The 19,794-nt window shown below is 42.9% G+C and overlaps 1 protein-coding gene across 1 annotated transcript in view; it reads left to right on the top strand.

Moving 5' to 3' along the window:
* pds5a (PDS5 cohesin associated factor A) overlaps positions 1–19,794 on the top strand; it is an 81,607-nt gene continuing 61,813 nt past the window's right edge. The window contains exon 1 of the mRNA XM_042340190.1: positions 1–226. Within this exon, the coding sequence (XP_042196124.1) occupies positions 116–226 (111 nt within the window). The 5' untranslated portion in view covers positions 1–115. The remainder of the gene's footprint in view (positions 227–19,794) is intronic.

Below are 19,794 nucleotides of genomic sequence, written 5' to 3'. Positions count from 1 at the left end.
AGGGGAAGGGGGGGGGGAGAGCCCCCGAGTAACAAACAGCATGAACTTGTGCCCCACCAGCAGAGGCCGGTAGGGATCCGCAGACTGGGACCAGAGACTTGTTCGCAGCCCAGGAATGGCCTTCCCGCAGCCCAAACCCGCAGACACGAAGATCATCACCTACCCTCCCGGTGTCAAAGAGATTACTGACAAAATCTCCAACGATGAGTTGGTTAAAAGGCTCAAGGTACGGGTTTGGAGATTTTTTTGAAATATATTTTCTTCTTCTTCTCTCCTCTCTCTCTCTCTCTCTCTCTCTTCATTTTATTTTATTTTTAATTTTTTTTTGCGCGCAATTGCAATTGCGGTTCATTTTTTTTTAAAAGAGAGAGAGAGAGGGAGAGAGGGAGGAAAAAAAAGCACCGTTTTCTTCAGTGCTTTCGCGAACTCGTACTTCGCTCGGTTTGGAGGGACTGTGTGTGTGTGGGTGGGTGTGTGTGTGGGGGTGGATGCGGGGGGGTGTGGGGGGTGTGAGGGTGTCGGGGGGGTGTGGGTGTGTGGGGGGGTTGTGTGTGGGTGTGTGGGGGGGTTGTTTGTGGGTGTGTGTGGGTGGGTGTGTGTGTGGGGGGATGTGTGAGGGTGTGGGGGGGTGTGGGTGTGTGGGGGGGTTGTGTGTGGGTGTGTGTGGGTGTGTGTGGGGGGTTGTGTGTGGGTGTGTGTGTGGGGGGGGTGTGTGTGGGGGGTGTGGATGTGGGGGGGGGTGTGGGTAGGTGGAGGGGTGTGGGGGTGTGGTGTGTGTGTGTGTGGGGGGGGTTGTGTGTGGGTGTGTGTGGGTGTGTGTGGGGGGTTGTGTGTGGGTGTGTGTGGGTGGGGGTGTGTGTGGGGGGTGTGGATGTGGGGGGGGGTGTGGGTAGGTGGAGGGGTGTGGGGGTGTGGTGTGTGTGTGTGTGGGGGGGGGTTGTGTGGGTGGTGTGTGGGGGGTTGTGTGTGGGTGTGTGTGGGTGGGGGGGTGTGTGGGGGGATGTGTGAGGGTGTGGGGGGGGGTGTGGATGTGGGGGGGTGTGGGTAGGTGTGGGGGTGTGGTGTGTGTGTGTGTGGGGGGATGTGTGTGTGTGTGGGTGGGGTGTGTGGGGGGGGGTCTGTGTGTGTGTGTGGGGGGGGGGGGTGAGGTTTGCCTGCCCGTGTTTGGGCTCTGAAGGTTTATCTTGATTTGAGGGCAATTGGACGATGCCGGTTCTTGTCGAGCGTTTTAAATGCGTAGTGTCTGCTCCACACTGTACGGTTGACAGCTCGTCTCACACGTTGTTGTTGTTGTTTCCCCCCCCCCCCCCACCTTTGCTGTGCACCTGATACAGAATAGTTAAAATAGTTGGTAAGGGGGTGGGGGGGGAAAGATTGGCTAATGAAGCGAGGTGACCTTTTGAAACTGTGATCTTTGCTCAATTTCAATCTGTTACCGTGTGGGGAGATAGTTCCTCCCTCCACAGGTTCGTGGTGGGTGGGAGTGGGAGTGAAGTGGCACATCGCTCCCTTTGGGGTGGTTGGCAGTCTATTTTGGATTTGAATTTTGTTCCATTTCCCACTTAAAACGACCTCGAAAGGAACTGAAATGTAATGGCATTGATACTGCACTTGGTAGGATGCTTTCTGTATTCCCCTTAGAGGATGTGATATCAGAAGGTTCCTGTCGTTCTTTGGGATATTCATTTTGCTACATCTAATTTGTCACATCAGTCCAGTGAAGCTTTCTTTATTTCAGACGGCATTTACATTACAGATAATAAGCATTGTTGAAATTAATCTGCTTTCAGGAAGTTCCTTTAAATGTAATTTTATGAATTTTTTGGTCAGCCGGGTGTCACCAATCACCATGCTTAAGAGTATCCAAACGGAATAGTTTCATGCATCCCACCAATACATGGAAATTCCTGAGATATTTATTGGAATGGAATTTCCCCTCTCTCTCTGGAGGAACACATCCTGCGAACCTAATTCCAGAGAGTATGAGGTGCAAGTTAGCAAGAGTCAAGGTTGGGGGGTATCAGTGTTTGTGTTGGGGTACCACTGGAGTCTTAACCAGCTAAAACTGCATAGCTTGCTATTGATAGCATTGTCTGGCAGGCTTTCCTGCTGCTTGTCCAGCTAGGACTACCCTATCCATTAGGGCTTTGGCTTGCAGGTTAACAGGAGCTGGGTGTGAAGAATCCCAGCCCACGTTTGACTCTCGTGCCCTTCGAAGGCCTTCCAATGAGCCATGGTAGCTGGGCTGTCATCAGCAGTACCCCGGTCAATAAATACATTATCTCAGTGTCTGTCTAGAACTCCGTGAAATGTTCTGTTTTGTACTTAAAACCCGCCTTTAGTATATAAAATAGTTAAAACATTGTTTTATTGTAACTAAATAACAGGTAGTTCTGTCGCTCAGAGACTTGGGTTCGCTTCCCGGAAGGGCAAAACCTTGGCAAGTTTCCTTACTCCACGTGCCTAATGATAAAAGAAAAAAAACTAATAAATTGGTCACTTCAATCCACGACTGTTTGTGGGACACTGCTGTGCGCAATTGGCTCCTGCGTTTCGCCCATAAATATAAGCCAATTCACTTTACAATATATTCTGTGAAGCGCTTTTAGACGTCCAGACGATGTAAAAAGCGCTGTATCAAATGCAAGGATTATTATTATTTTATTATAGGTATTCAAACAGCACGCAACCCTTGGTCTTGTATTTTGAAAAAGTTGGTCTTGAAAAAGTTGAGAAGTTTGTGACCCGGGACCCTCTTTGCTGTTGGCTGAAGAAGGCAGCACAGAGCTGAGTGACTCCAGCAGTGTATATCAATAATAGAGATGGAAAAAATAGAGTTTGAGCGAAGAGTTTGGGTCCCTCAAAATATATGATGGCGTGTTTCAGTTAACTGTGGTCTTATTGAATGACCGCAGAGTCCAGTGACAGTTAAATGTCTAATGACCACAGACCCCCTACTGGCAGTGTCCCGTGAAGGCTGTGTCTAATTTAGAGCTTTTACAATTGGCAAATCTTTTAATTGGTTACCCATTCTCTTTCTCCTGCCCCGATTGTTGGCGATTCCATTGATTTTTTTTTTGGTGGTCTGCAGAATGATTGAGGAAATTGCTAATCTATTTTCAGGGTGTGGATTCTGAAAACCCAAGCAGCTTGGGGAATGTCACAAACAATTTAGTTAACTTTAGTTCTCTGATGCTTAGCAATTAAAGAATCATAAAAGCTCTCGTCATATTTAGTTTTGGAGTTTGGGTCCATTAGTTAGAAACATCAGTATGCATTTTAAACATCATAAATGTAATGTTTTTTATTTAAAGGAGTGCGAGAAGTGCAATGTTTCAGAAATGTTTTGAAAATTGGGTGTTTTCTTCAGCTCTTTTGACTCGCATTTGTCCCTTAACTAAGACAGCCTTCCTTCAATTCTCCACATTGCCTGCCACTTCCTCGATCTCACAGAAAATGCTACCTAATGCCCTCCACAGGCTGCAGATAATCCAGATCTCTGCAGCCCGTGTCCTCTCCCGCACCTAACTCCGTGACCCCATCTCCCCCACTCTCGCCCGACTCCATTGGCTCCCTATCCTTCAGAAGATCCAGTTCAAGATCCTGGTCTCACCTACAAAGCCCTCCACAGCCTCGCCCCACCCTTCCTCTGCAACCTCCTAACACCCTACCAACCCGCACGCTCCCTCCGCTCAGCCGGCTCCGGCCTTCTCCACATCCCCTGACCCACCCGCCCCACCATTGGCGGGAGAGCTTTCAGCCACTCTGCCCCCAACCTCTGGAATTCCATCCCCCAATCACTCTGCCTCACCCCCTCCTCAGCCTCCTTCAAGTCCCTCTTCAAGACCCTCCTCTTCGACCATGCTATCGGCCACCCCCCCTTCCCCTCCCCTCCCATCTCCCCCCCCTGATCCCAGCTCGGGTCTGAAATGTTATATACTGTCCAGTGCCTTGGGACGTCCTTTCAACGTGAAAAGCGCTATACAAATGTAATCTTATTGTTGTTATCTGTACTTTTGTTACTTTCTGTCTTCACGTTTCTAATGCACTCTTTGCTGGTACCCCAGTTCCATCACAAGATCTCTGCCACCTGCATTCTCACCCATACCTGACTCTGCACACCATCACCCCAATCCTCTCCAGGCATCGCTAACTCCCTGTCACCTATATCAACTTCAGTGTCCCCACCCTCATGTATAAATCCCTTCACACCCCAGTATGTTGCTTTCGTACTCCCCTGTTTGGTCTGCTGTGTGTCCCTCATTTCCTCTGCAGCACCATCAGACCTCTGGAATTCTTTGCCTCCATCCCGCCACTTCTAGAGCTCCTTGCCTCCAACCTCCACTTTGCCCCTCTTTGTCTTTCGTTAAATCCTACCCCCTTGCCTACACCTATAAGTTACCTGCCCTTTCTCCCTTGCTAGGTGCCCAATCCAGCCACTGTTAAGGACTCAGCCAGTATTCTACACAAGTCCTTGTTCTGTATGATTTATTCATATCATTTTGGCAACTTAAAATGTTCACGATTCTTTTGAGATTTACAAAGTGAAATGGTCTGTTGAAAAAGAATTACGCAAGTATTTTTTATTGTCCAATGGCAATAACATGCATTGTTTAATCTTAATTAATATCTGCAGCTCTGTCAAAATAAATATTATAATTGAGAATCTCAGAAGAAATGCAGTAGTAACCAGTGGAAGATGGGCCTTATTTTGTAAGAATTGCGTTGAAAAGAGGAGGTGGTGGAATGCTTTGTGAGGGAAAACATATTTATTTATGCCAGATAAATATCTATTGTCGAGTATAAACATCTTATGATGTTATGTATTACAATGTAATTTAAGAATTTAAATACACTGATTTTTTTAAGTATATTCTTGAAACATCCATAACCATCAGCTAACCAGTTCCACTTGGAATAAGTAATATGTGATGGATACTGAAAGAAAACTACAATTTTTTAAAATCTAGATTAGTGACTGACGCCTGTAGAGTAGTGTACCTCTCAGTTTAAAAAATTTAGCAAAAGTAAGTTAGGCAGTGCTATTCTTGAACTTTAACAGAGTGGATCGTATTGAGTTCCACATTCTTGATGCCATGGGAAACTGCGATCATTTTTACTTTCAACAGTTTGTGGGGTTAAGTTGCTTTACAACTACAATTTGCCTGTCCAGTCTCTGGGGTTTAAAAAAAAACCTGATCGACATCTATGCTGCTTAATAACAGCAAACAACATTTAGTCTTGTTTTTTGTTAGGAGCGTGGCTCTTTGATTGAGAGCCGGAAAATGGATTCAGACCGCATTCAGCAACTAATATTACCGAGTTACAAGTTATTGATACATGCAAGTAATATGTGAATAAGTAGAATCCCTGTAAAATCTAGTGCATTTGGTAGCCACTTCTACATAGTGTCGTACTGGCTGGCCTGCCTGTCCCAAGTGCTTCCATTACTTTGGATTTGATGGTAATGATCTAAGCAGAAGTTTGGACAAAAATCTAATCCAGGCAGGAAATGTTATCTCATTCATTCTTTCTTGATGCTGATCATAAAGATAGTTAATTTGCGGAGGACGGCAACACAACAACAGCTTGCATTTATATAGCGTCACAGAGTGCTTGACAGTGGTGGAACCTGAAGCCAAGCCAATTAAAAAAGTTATATTCCATAAGATACTGTGAAATAGTTTTTTATTGTTCTACATTTGATACTTATGGTCCTGAGAAATTTATGGAAAGTTATTTTCAGGGTGAAGGAAAAATGCAAATATTTTCAGATCATAGGGCCAATCTGCTGTTTTATGTAGATATGCCTTACTTGATAAGTACATTCACCTCTACATATATGTTCTTTCAATATTTTGTTTGATTTGTTGAATTAATTCTATCTGGCCAGTGATACAGATTTACAACTTGGTTATGCTTATCTATGTATAGAAATCCTCTGATAAGGGTGGCATTATTTTAGGTTCAACTCTGTATATGATCGAGTGTGTACAAAACATTAAGAGTGACCAACCTTAGTCTTAATTTTACCATTATGTTTTGTGTTTACCTATTTTAGGTAAATTGTGTACCGTTCCTGTATGCCTCTCTTGGATTAGGCTACCAGTTCCTGTTTTAACTTATATTAGTATATTTTCTTTCCACTTCTCTTTTGTTCCATATTTTTGCTGCCATTTACTAACTCTTTGTTGTGGTTTAATTGAGAATCAGTATTAAAATCATCAAATTGATTTAACGACAATGCCCTATTTATATAGGGGTTGGCCATTCCAGTCAGTACATGTTCCACGTTTTGGTTTTAAATAAAATCTGCTCATGTGCTGCCTGTGTGTATGTAGATTGATCTTTGCAGGGAGGAGCAAGCCATGAATTTCTTGGGGGATTTGTGTCACGATTCTAATTGCCATTTGATGCATGTGTGTTGTATGGTGAAATCAGCACGAGCAAGTGACACAAGACTGAGGTGAGACTTTTGTGGCGTTTTACTGGCAACCTGAGGTTAGATTTTGGACATTATAGTCGACTGCTCGATGTTTGTTTCAGAAAACGAACAATTAAACCATAAAACTTTTAAAGTTGTTCTTGTATATTTTTAAAAAAGTATTAGCTTGATGGCAGTGTCGCAATCAACATGAGAGCACCACAGGTGCAGGTAGTGTGAGTGATAATTTCAGTGCAAAGGGAGCACTTGATGAACTACTTCAGAGAACAACATACATGGATTCAACATTTTTTACTTAAGTGGTGGCAGTTAATAACTATCCTTACATTTGGTATAATGCCATTCTCGTCTGGAGGACTCCTCAAAGAGCTTCAGTATGGCATCGTAGACTCCCGAGTAACAGCATAAAATCCTGTGATAATGGCCCAAAAATACCATCTGCTTCTATATTTGAATAATAATAATCCTCGCATTTGATGTAGTGCAGTATCGCGTCTTTGAGATGTCTCAAAGCGCTGCAGAGAATGTACTGTAAAGTGAATTAACTGTATATTTTCTGGGCGAAACATGGCAGCCAATTGTCCCCCAAGCAGTTGTGGATTGATTTACCCTTTGCAATAATATTAGTTTAAATCACATCGCTAATTAAATTGTCAAAAATTAGGCATCTGACGTGATTTTCACACCAAAATTCACTTCTGTATAATGCATAGCCCAAATTGATTGCAGCTAAATACTGTAGAAAACTATAATAAACTGTTGTCAAGTAGATAACAGAATGTTATTGCACACCAGAAGACACTTCTGTTGCTCACAGACAACTATATTTTATAGCCTGAAAAAGTAATTTGGCACTTGTTCTAATTTAAGCTGCCATTCTAATGATGGATTATTTCCATGGTGTGCGGAAACTTCAGACAAGAGTGTTGACCACCAACATAGTGTCTCGGGAGTCAGTGACATGGCCATGATTGTTTACAGCAGTAAACCCAGGCTAAGATTGCAGGTGACAAACTGAAGCGAGACAATCTGTAACAAGCCAAACACTTGCTTAATGTGGATTAACACAGCCAAAACTCTAGTCCACTCCTTCCGTTGCCTCCCGCCTCGATTATTCCAATGCCCGTCTCTCCAGTCTCCCCAGCTTCACTCCACAAACTACAGTCGATTCAGAACTCCACTGCCCGTATACTCATCCACACTAAACTCCATACCCCCATCACATCAGTCCTCGCCAGGCTCCACTAGCTCCCTATCACAAAACGGGTTATTCTCAAGATGCTTACATCCGTCTACAAATCGCTTCACTCCTTACCTTTCCAACCTGCTTTCTCCCCACTCCGCTACCTGCTGCTTCCACTCGGCCGGTTCTGAACTCCTGCCCGTCCCTCCTCTCAACATCGATGGCCTTGCTTTCAGCCATTACGCCCCGAAGCTTTGGAACTCTCCCATCCCTCGACCTTGCCCCCTCCTTTTCCAAGGTTTCTTCCTTCACAACTGAATACCTTGATCTTCAACCTTGCTAAAGATCACCTGCTCCCATCCCTCCTGCTCAGCCTTCGGCTCCACCACGTTAAGCGCTTTAATACACTGTCCCGCATGAAGGGCACTATATAAATGCAAGCTGTTTAATGCAAAGTGAAATCAGGGAAATGAGCAGTAGTATAATAAATTGTTTGTTTTGAAGACCAAGCAAAAGGAAGATTGGATCATCCTGAGGTTGCATGCTATTTTTTATACTTGGTACCTGGGTCAGAATCAGATAATAATAAAAAATAATAATTCTTGCATTCAATTATTCACATTGGGAAGACATCTCAAAGTGCTTCACAGAGTTTTGTGTAGTGACGAGGTATTTTAGGCAAACACGACAGCGAATTTGCGCACAGCAATGTCCTTGGTGAAAGTTTCTTCTCTGCTTACTTCAAGGATTGCTGTAAATAAAGCAAACTTTGCCACTGACAGTCACACTAGTGATGCCTCAAGAAAGTCTCAGCAGACTTTTTTTTTNAGAGTTGGGTTATCTGTATGTTTTTAATCTTCAATCCAGAGATCCAGGGATGGAGTAGGTGCTGGAACAGAATGAATCCACTAGGATAAAAGGACCATGTTAATATTAAAATAGCAGAAGCTGTATTTAACATGGAGTTGAAATCATTTTTAAGAATAAAAATACAAGTTGCTATTAATTTAGTTATCAAAGCAAAAATATGGGTACAGCAGCTAGGATCCCAGGAGCAGAGGGAGATTCAGAAAGTTGGACGATTCAACTCCAGGAGCAGGTCATCAGCAATAGCAAAAGAGATTGGATTAAAATATTTTCTAAAAGCAGGAATAAAGTCTGAAAGGAGTACATGTTCAAAGCAATGTACTTACTCTGGAAAAAGATAAAAACAAACCTAATAAAAAGGAATCTGATTTATTTTAAACATGTTCATTATTGTAACTTCTGTAATTGGACCTAAACTTAATGTTGAGAACATGGGTCAAAATATCCAGGGTTCTTCTGGTGATTGGATTCAATGAAGCTGTTAGTTACAATTCTTCTCTCCTTTAAATGGAGCGCCAGGACTTTAATGAGGGCTTATCTTAAATACTTTGCCAGATTGTTTTTTTTACTGCAGTTGTATTGCCACAGCAAGCTGTATTGTTTTGTCCATACTAATAAGAGCAGATCTGTTCCTCGTGAGTGGTATTTTGTAAACTAAAGTTCTATTAAAAACTTTTGTGAAAGATTGTCCATACTACATATGGATGGAAACATGAAATGCACCTTCCCTGTTTTTGGCCTTTTCTGTTTCTGTGGTGTTTTAGAAATTCCAACAGTGAGTTTCCCAATTAGTAAATCCTGTGAAGGGCTTTCAGACATCATTCTGATATGAAAGGTGCTACAGCAAATGAAATTATTATATAGTGTAGAAAAAATGTTTAGAACAAAAAAGTAAGACATTCCTCAATTCTCACATGCAAAATGCATATTTTTCCACATCATATGAAATAGTCTGGTCACATGAAATGGTCTATTACATAGAGGGACAGGGAACAGAAACAGCTCATGTGCTCCAACTAATCTGTGCTGTTGTTTGTACTTCACACGAACCTCCTATTCCCCTCTTCCTATACCCATCTCTTCCCTTCTCCCTCATGTACGCATCAAGTTTTCTTTTACGTGTAATGATGTTTGTTTGCTTCAACCACAGCCCTTGCAATGAATCTCACATTGTCACCCATTCCTGCGTGAATATAGTCCTATTAATCTCATTTTTAGATCTATTCCTAGCTATCTTATATTGATGCCCTTTTGTTTGGGGCTTGCCAACAAATAGAATCAGTCCATCAGTATCCACCTGATTCTATGGTCAGGCCGAATCTAGAGTAATGCAAACAACAACAACAAGATTTCATTTATAGAGTGCCTTTCACGTCGGGAGGACGTCCCAAGGCGCTGGACAATTGGGTCGGGATTTGAGCAGGGGGGAAATGGTCAGGGGGAGGGGAGGGAGGGAGCGAGGAGGGGGTAGAGACAATTCTGGTCACCAAAGAATAAGTGTAATGCCAGCCCTTCGAGGCAGTGTAAAGGAGATCATTAATGATGATACTCAGTGTTGAGAGGAATGAGCTGTAAGCAACAACTAGGCAAGCTAAGGTTTAGTCTTGAGAGAAGGTATCTCATAGAGGATCTGATAGAGGTTTATAACATTTTAAATAGAATTTAGAAAGTAAACTATACTTTAGGATGCACCAAAATAGTAGAATAAGAGTTACCAAGTTAAATTTCAGGACAGAATTATTTCTTTACCCAATGGCTAATTAACTATTGGAACAGATTGCCAGGAAAAGTGGCTGAGACTATGACACTGGACTCATTTTTTAATAAATTGTTTGGTGCTATGATAGAAGGATGATATAGGTATTTTGGAAGGGTTATATCAGATGAGCTAAAGGGCCTTCTTCAGTCGAACTTGTGATTTTGTGTAAATGTGAGTATTTCAGTTTGAAGGGGTAGGTGTTTCTATACATAAGAGTACTTTCTCTTGATCAAAGGGGATTTCCACCATTTGTATTTGTACTGTCAACAGAAAGCCGTTTTACTCTTAAGAAGTGACAATGCAGACAGGAGTTTTGTGCTTCTGTGACATCCCGCTCTCCCTTTCCCACGCTCAGGTACTGTTCTGTAGGTGGCAGCAGCAACTTTCCATTGCCTGACGTAGCCTGTTATTCTTCATACCCAAGAACCTGAAACAGTGAGTTTCAGCATACTATTTGGATACTGTCCTCGAGTTGAATCTTTCTCATCCACGATCCGGATATGCTCCTGGAAAGGGTTTCTGTGTAGTGATCCAGTGGCCCGAGTCAATGGTTCTTCCTCCCTGTTTCTGAAGCCTTTGGCTTCTCACCTAACAAAAATCAAGCATCAAATCGAAGGCTTCCTGTGTAACTCAATATTACCAGAGCTACGTTTTGCGGAGCTTATATTTTAAGACATTTGAAATATACACGTAATGGTCAGGCAATAGAAACTGAAAATAGTAGAGGAAAAGAAATGTGGTGAGCTCAGCAGTTAGTGAGGATAATTAGGCCTATGTTTTTGTTTTTATCGACCACAGATTGTACTACTGGAATGAAGGAAGCCTCCAGGGTAACATCATCAGCAATCAATTTCAGATCATTGTCATTGTTTCTGAAATTATTTTTGATGTACATAGTCTTCAGTTTGAACTTTGCATGTTAACAATGTGCTCCTGCATTGTTTATAATCTTCATATTCTGTACATGTTTAGAAGCATCCTTCAGGTTTCAAAACTGACTATAGGAATTGAGATTTAAGTCCTTTAGAAATAACTGTGGATGCTAAAGCTGCTAACCTATCATTTGATAGTTGAGAATGAAGGAAATTTCTATTTTACATTGAATAAAATGCTGACTAATTTACCAATTTCCATGTAAAATACTTATATAATACTAAAAAGTGGTCCCTTGGAAATCCCCCTGAGACTCCTGTTGTGTCTGCCTAAAAGCTGTTAAGGGACACCAGTGAGTGGAACCACATTGATTTGACGCAGGTTGGTGCTTGTGCTGGCTGAAGACTCCTCAGTTGTCATTGCAGCCAGGCATCTGTGGACCCTGCACCCAGTTGTGCTCCTCTATTTAGGCTGTGTTTTCACAAGTACACAGAAGGACACTTTGGACTGACCAGGCAGGGGACTGCTTTTGAACGAAGGACAAAATTGATTCACACCACCTGCATTTGCAGTTACCCTGCAGGAGTTCAAGTTAATGTTTTGATAAAACTACAGTTCTTGGCAAGTGGATTGCTATACATCTCACTCTATTTTTATTAGTTTGTCACAAAGTGCAAAAGAAACCAGGCATAAATGATTGTTTAAATAAAAAACGTTAAGGCTGTCTTTCTAACTTCAGCACTCCTCACATCTGATTTTTGACTACATCTGTATACATAGCTCTGAATATTTTTTGGCGGTCTGTTAACATATTTTGACTCCTGCTGCCAAAAAATTGGGTATGCCTTTGCAATTAGCAATATGCAAACTTTTCAGTTCAGAACCATTGCCATTGTCAGTGGAGTAATTTTAACTTGCAGTTCTTGTTGAGTTATGGAAATTCTTTCACCAAAATCTTTCCAGTGTTTGCACATTGGCTTAAATCAGTCATGACATTTGAATATTAGATTCTGGATGAGGAAGTGGAGTAACATGGGAATAATTTAATTTTTTTGATTGGTCAGCCTGTTGTTTGATGTATCATCTGAAAATCTTTGAGTTTCCAAACCAGACTGGAGTTCCACATATGCACAAATGTTTTCCTGTATCTGTAATGGAATGCACACATTCTCCCTGTAGGGACACATCTTGCTTCCTTAATTACAGACAGTATTAAGTGCAGGTTGCAAGAGCCAAGGCTTGGGGTCCCCAGAATGTGCATTGGGGTAATGAGCTAAAACCCCACAGCTTGCCATTGAGAGTACTGTCTACTAAACTTCCCCAATCGCAAGGAACACCATACTTGTTATGGCTTTGGCTTGCAGGGTTTATAGGAGCTGAATGGAGCGAAACCCTGCTACTCTGGGCCAGGCTTGCTGGCCCGTTTCAGCAATTTCTTGGAGTAGGGGAGATGTGCTGGACTGCTGGACTACTGAGATTGCCATAAAGGATGGTCTTAATTCCAATATTAGATTGTCGAGGACTTCACCTTGGAGCAAGCTTAACCCAAGTGGAACTTTTTGGTGAACAGCAGGGCTCAACATGAAATGTTTGAGAGCAGTGCCACTGTCCCCTGCCCATAGTTCATCCCTATCCATTGGGCAATAGTTTCATCAGTTGGAAGTGCGGAGCTTGAGTATCAACTGCTTACATCTCAGCATGCCAATTAAGGTGGATACCAAAAAGCCCCAAATATGAGTGTATGTTCATTGATGGATTTGAAGACCTTAAACTAGGGGTTCCCAAATGGCTCACTGCTGTCTACTGATTTCTTGCTAATTCAGACGATGAAACTCCACCCCAATTCAATCGCCAGCTCAGGTACAAACCCTCAACTGTCCAGCACCATGGAGCGTCCACTTAACATGAAAGGTGCTATATAAATGCAAATTGTTGTTGTAACGTTGATCCATGCACAAAATCTCTCGGAAAGTACTAAAAGATCATAAAGTGAACCTGCCTTTCTATGTATTCTTTAAAGCTGTTCAGTCTCTGAGATTGGGCCTTTAATAAAGAACAAGAGAGTGATAAACTAATTTGTAATAAGCCACCACAGAAAAGGACAAAACAATGAAAAGGCCTTTTTTAATTAAAAAAAGTAATGTTAGGTGATGAATAATCAGAACGGTTACAATCTCAGTTCACAGGATTAGGCAATGTCAAAATGGGAATCAAAGGTTTTGACCTGAGAATGAATAATAATAATAATACAACAAGATTACATTTGTATAGTGCCTTTCACGTCGGGAAGACGTCCCAAGGCGCTGGACAGTGTAGAGTATTTCAGACCCGCACTGGGGTCAGGGAGGGAGAAGGGAGGGAAGGGGGGGTGGCCAATGGTATGGTCGAAGAGGAGGGTCTTGAGGCGGGACTTGAAGAAGACTAAGGAGGGGGCGAGGTAGAGTGATTGGGGGATGGAATTCCAGAGGGGGCAGAGTGGCTGAAGGCTTTCCCGCCAATGGTGGGGCGGGTGGGTCAGGGGACATGGAGCAGGTGGAGCCGGCTGAGTGGAGGGAGCGGGCTGGTTGGTAGGGAGTTAGGCGGTCGCAGAGGTAGGGTGGGGCGAGGCCATGGAGGGCTTTGTAGGTGAAGACCAGGATCTTAAACTGGATCCTCTGAAGGATAGGGAGCCAATGGCGCCAATAATAATAATAATAATAACAACAGCTATGAATAGTAAGAATAACTCAGCGCCTCTGATGGCTCAATGATCAGCTGAGCCACACGGTTTGTGAATGTCCCAAGTTTGATCACCATTTTGTGTTGATTTAGCTGATCTCAGCCTGAGTGACAATAGGAGAGCTACAACCGGGCTCAGCATTGGCTTAGGAAAGTGAAAATCAGCCAGGGGTCTTGCTCCCAGTTGCTGTCAAGAGATCTCTGTTGGAAAGCATGAGATCTCTTGTAGTGCCTTCTCCCTTTCCTCTTCTCTCTGAATCACACACATCCTGGATCCCCAAGCCTTGGTCTTGCCAACCTATTGCCTAACACTCTCCATAATTAGGTAAGTTGAATACAGCCCTCCGGGGAGAGAGAGTGCATTTGGTTCCAAACATGGAAATTTTCATGTGCATCTAGAATGCACAGTTAAAAAAAACTATTTTTAAATTCCGCAATGGTTGAGATCTTTATTGGCAGCACTGTCTTGTCATTGCCCTGCGCTGAGGAGAATAGTCTGGTTTGGATATTCTTAAGCATGGTGATGGGTTTCCACATTTCCACGTCCTGTCTGACTAAAAAAAAAATAAGCATAGCAGGATAGTTGAGAATAACATACACATGAAACGTATTATAACTTGGTCAGAGGAAGATTACGTTTCAATGGTACGGGAGCGAGATGCTGTTTTGAGAGTCTTATCATTCAAATTCCTTCCACATTTCTGGAACTACAAGATGGTAAAGGGGTGATAGTCTAGAGAGGGTACATGCTGCTCGAAGCACTTAACTTCTTGCCATAGTATTTAGGAAGTGACATCAGGAGCAACCTGACACAGTGAGTCTGCATTTTTTAGCATTAGAAACCTAAAATGGCTGACTTCCAGGACGTGAGATTGCCACTGGCAGCAACCTGGTGACCTGGATGCCTGCCAATTTGGCTCCCCGCACACTAGCTTGGTGTTTTGAAGTGCAAATGCAGCCGGTAACCTTGAAAATCAGTTCACTTTTTTAAAGCTAGAGTTCTGGTTTAATTATCAAAGAAGTAATTCCGTTGCTATGGAAAGTAGTAATATTTCAGCAAAATAAGCAACTTAGCTTACAAACAGATCTGAAATAGAGTCTTACTTGGAATATAATTCAACTTATCTGAAGGATGACACCTCTGATAATACAGCACTCCCTCAACACTGCATTGGTGTGTCAGCCTAGACTGTAAACTTAAAAGTTGGAATCCACATCTTTTTGATTCAAGAGATGCGAATTCTACCAACTGAGCCAAGCTGACACACAATTTACCAGAAATGTGAAGCATTTGAAACTGGTTGATATAGCCAACCTGGACGATAAACTGGTTGAACTACTTTCTAGTAGTTATAAATAGCAGATACCTGCCCTCACACAAACCAAACCGCATCACCCAAGTCCTTGCCAGGCTTGTTATTGCAGTATAGATCGATTACGAGATCGTCGCAGTCCATAAGACCGTAAGAAGTAGGAGCAGAAGTAAGCCATTTGGCCCCTCGAGCCTGCCCCACCATTTAATAAGATCATGGCTGATCTTCTAACCTAACTCCATCTGACCACCTTATCCACATATCCCTTAATCCCTCTATCCTTTAGGAATCTATCAATCTCGGTCTTGAATATGTTCAAGGACTGAGCATCCACAGCCTTCTGGGGTAGAGAATTCCACAAATTCACTACCCTCTTGAGTGAAGAAATGTTTCCTCAACTCAGTTTGAAAAGGCTGACCCTTAATCTCGAGACTATGACCCTCAGTTTTTGATTCTCCAACCAGGGGAAACAGTCTCACGACCCTTAAGAATCTTATAGGTTTCTATAAAATCACCTCTAATTCTTCTATATTCTAGAAAATATAGGCCTACTCAACCTATCCTCAACCCCCTCATCCCAGAAACCAACCTAGTGAATCTACGCTGCACCCCCTCTAAGGCGAATATGTCCTTTCTTAAATAAGGAGACCAAAACTGCACACAATATTCTGGGTGCGGTCTCACCAAGGCCTTGTACTCTAACCCTTTTGCAATGAATGCCAACATGGCATTAGCCTTCCTAATTGCTTGCTGTACCCACATACTAACTTTTTGTAACTGGTGCACAAGGACACCCAAATCCCTCTGAATACTAACACTATCTAGTCTCTCCCCCTCTAGAAAATAATCCGCTTTTCTATTTTTACTATTTAGGTGAGTAGCTTCACACTTCCCCACGGTATACTCCCATCTGCCACCTTCTTGCCCACTCACCTAGCCTGTCTATTTCCCTTTGCATTCTTCGTGAGCTTACTCTCCCAACTATCTTCGTATCGTCCGCAAATGTAGATACAAGTTCTATTTCCTCATCTAAATCATTGATATAGACTGTAAATAATTGAGGCCCAAGCACTGATCCTTGTGGCACTCCACTAGTCACATCCTGCCAATCTGAGAAGGACCCGTTTATCCCTATTCTCTGTTTTCTTCCTGTTAGCCACTCTCCAATCCATGCTAATATATTACCTTTAATTCCATGGGCTCTAATCTTACACAACAGCCTTTTATGTGGCACCTTGTCGAATGCCTTCTGGATATCCAAATACACCACATCTACTGGTTCCCCTCTATCTAACCTGCTAGTTACATCCTCAAAAATCTCTATAAGATTTGTTAAACAAGATTTCCCTTTCGTAAAGCCATGTTGACTCTGCCTAATCATGTTATGATTTTCTAAGTACTCCACGACGATGTCCCTAATTAAGGACTCTAGAATTTTCCTTCCCACCGTTGTCAGACTAACTGGTCTGCAGTTCCCCATTTTTGTCTCCCACCCTTCTTAAATATCGGCGTTACATTTGCGATCTTCCAATCACTGGGAACCATTCCAGAATCCAGGGAATTTTGGAAGATCAAAAACAAAGCATCCACTATCTCTGCAGCCGCCTCTTTTAGAACCCGAGGATGCAGGCCATCAGGTCCATGGGATTTATCGTTTTTTAATCCTATTTTCTCTAGTACTATTGCTTTACTGATGTTTAATTCTTTAAGTTCCTCACGAACATTAGCCTCCAGGTTCCCCTCTATTTTCAGTAAGTTTTCAGTGTCCTCTAACATGAAGACAGAAGCAAAATAATTGTTTAATGACTGCCATTTTTTTATTCCCCATTATAATTTCTCCTGTCTCTGCCTGCAATGGATCCAAATTCACTTCTGATAGTCTCTTCCTCTTTATGTACTTGTAAAAGCTCTTACAATCTGTCTTTATGTTCCTAGCTAGTTTACCCTCATATTCCATTTTCTCCCTCTTAATCAGTTTCTTGGTTTTCCTTTGCTGATCTCTAAAGCCCTCCCAATCCTCAGGTTTACTGTTCTTTTGGCAGTATTATAGGCCTCTTCTTTTAATTTTAAACTTTCCCTAACTTCTCTAGTTAGCCAAGGTTGAACCACTTTTCCCGTGGTATTTTTATTTTTCAAGGGAATATATGATCGCTGGGAATTATGTATTATATCTTTAAACGTTTGCCATTGCTGGTTTACCGTCATTTTTAAATCTAATTTCCCAGTCTATTTTAGCCAAATCTTCTCTCATAGCTGCAAAGTTAGCTTTATTTAAATTTAAGACCCTTGCTTCGGATTCAACTATATCACTCTCTAACTTAATGTTAAATTCCATCATGTTATGGTCACTCTGCCCGAGAGGAGCCTTAACTTCGAGATTGCTGATTAGCCCTATTTCATTACACAAAACAAGATCTAGGATCGCACCCCGCACCCCCCCCCACCTCGTTTTCTACATTGCCTATCTTTCCTATACGTCGAATACCCCGGAATGTTTAACTCCCAACCTTCGTCTCCCTGTAACCATCTCTCAGTAGTAGCCACTGGATCATACCCATTTATGTCTATTTGTGCACTTAATTTGTCTATCTTGTTATGGATGCTTTGTGCATTCAGATATCGTGCCTTTAATTTTGACCTCGTACTATTTCCCCTACTCATTAATGCTGCATTTCCTTTGTTGAGCTTTTTGTCCCTCCTTGACACAATCTGTTCTTTATCTTCCAAGTTGTTACTCTGCTCTACAGCCATGACTGTTACTTGCAATGCCGGGTTACGATTAACTGTAGCTGTAATAGTTAAAGCTCTGCCTATCTCCCTATGTAATTGTTTTGCCAGGACATTGGTCCCATCCCGGTTAAGGTGGAGCCCATCTCGATGGAACAGCTCCCTTTTTCCCCAATACTGGTGCCAGTGGCTCATAACACTAAACCCCTGCCTCCCGCACCACTCTTTCAGCCACGCGTTTAACTCTTTAATTTGTTTGTCCCTGTACGAATTTGCGCGTGGCTCAGGTAGTAATCCGGTGATTATCACCTTGGAAGTTCTTTCTTTTAATTTCATTCCCAGTTCATTGAACTCACTCTTCAGGTTGTCATTACCAGTCCTACCTATATTGTTGGTTCCTATGTGGATCACCACAATTGGATCATCCCCTTCCTGCTTCAAGTTCTTCTCCAGCCCTGAAGAGACGTCCTTACCCCTGGCGCCAGGAAGGCAACAGAGCGTTCGTGACCCCTGGTTGCGGCTGCAGAGAAGAGTGTCTGTCCGCCTGACTGTCTCGTCCCCTATCACAACTACATTCCGTTTTGCTCTCCCCACCTGTGTGGCCTCCTGTATAGAGGTGCTGGGGTCCGTTTGCCCATCCTCCTCCTCACAGATTTCCTTGTCCACGCAGGTTGCAAGTACCTTATACCTGTTGGACAAGGTTAAAGCCTGAGGCTTCTTCACCATTCTCTCTGGGGTTCCCTTTCCTGCCTGACGGTCAGTCACACTGTCCCTGACAAGTAGCGGGATCTATACTGAGCCTCAGGGGAGTGATTGTCTCCTGGAAGAAACTACCCAGGAAGCTCTCAGCTTCCCTAATGCTGTGCAATGTCTGCACCTCAGATTCCAGCTCAGCTACTCTAAGCTGGAGCTTCCTCAGTTGCAGACACTTGCTGCCGATGTAGTCGCCCGGGCTCAGGCTGCCCTCCATCAACTCCCACATACTGCAGTCATTGCACAACACCTGTCATGCCATTCTCTTCTCCCTCACTCTGGATTATGGTTTTTGTTCCAAGATTTTTTTTCTGGTTTTGTCTTTTGAGTGTCACATCACGTTGATGTCACTTGTCGTTTTTCTGCAGATGCTCCGTTCCGCCCTCCGAACCAGCGACTGCTTACCTCGGCCAGGCTTTATACACCCGCTAGACTCGGCTCCTCCCCGCGCTGTCCTGGCTCCGCCCTCTGAATCGTGTATCATTCGCTTCATACTCTGGTACTCGGCCTCACAAACTCCCTACCATCTGATCCGCTTACACCCCACTCCACAATCCGCTGCCTGCACTCAGCTGGTTCCAGTTCCTGCAGGTCCCTCGTCCCTTCCGCTCCACCACCAGCAGCCATGCTTTCAGCCACTAACTACGCCTCAAAACTAGAATTCTTTGCCACAATCCCTTCTCTTTGCCCCCACATTTCCCAACTGAAGATAGGAAAAAGACATCTGAAGATGTCTATGATCACTCCCCCTTCTCCCCAACTGTGGGTTCAAGTCCCATATTGGAGATTTTGAGCTAATGATCAAGGCTGAGCTCACATGAAGTGTTGGGGGAACTGCATTGTCAGATGTGCCATCCTTCAAATAAGATGTTAAACCAAGGTAAACATTATACAACACGTGACATTATTTGAAAAGAAATCTTAGCAAACAAATCTTGCATTTAAATTGGCCATTCACTTCCTGGCACTTTATGGGAAATTGCTGTGTTCAAATTGGCTGTTGCATTCGCCTACAAAATAGTCGCTAGCTACATTTAAAGGTGAATACTGTGGAGATTTTTATGTGAAAAGGCATATATAAAAATGCATTAGTTATAATTCAAAATGGTCAATTATCCATTGAGCACTAATGTTGAGTTTGACACAAGGCCATTTT

The sequence above is a fragment of the Callorhinchus milii genome, unplaced genomic scaffold (genome assembly GCF_018977255.1).
Source record: "Callorhinchus milii isolate IMCB2004 unplaced genomic scaffold, IMCB_Cmil_1.0 Scaffold1, whole genome shotgun sequence".
Classification (NCBI taxonomy): domain Eukaryota; kingdom Metazoa; phylum Chordata; class Chondrichthyes; order Chimaeriformes; family Callorhinchidae; genus Callorhinchus; species Callorhinchus milii.
The sequence above is the reverse complement of the archived record's forward strand: the minus strand, read 5'-3'. Positions and strand labels throughout refer to the sequence as shown.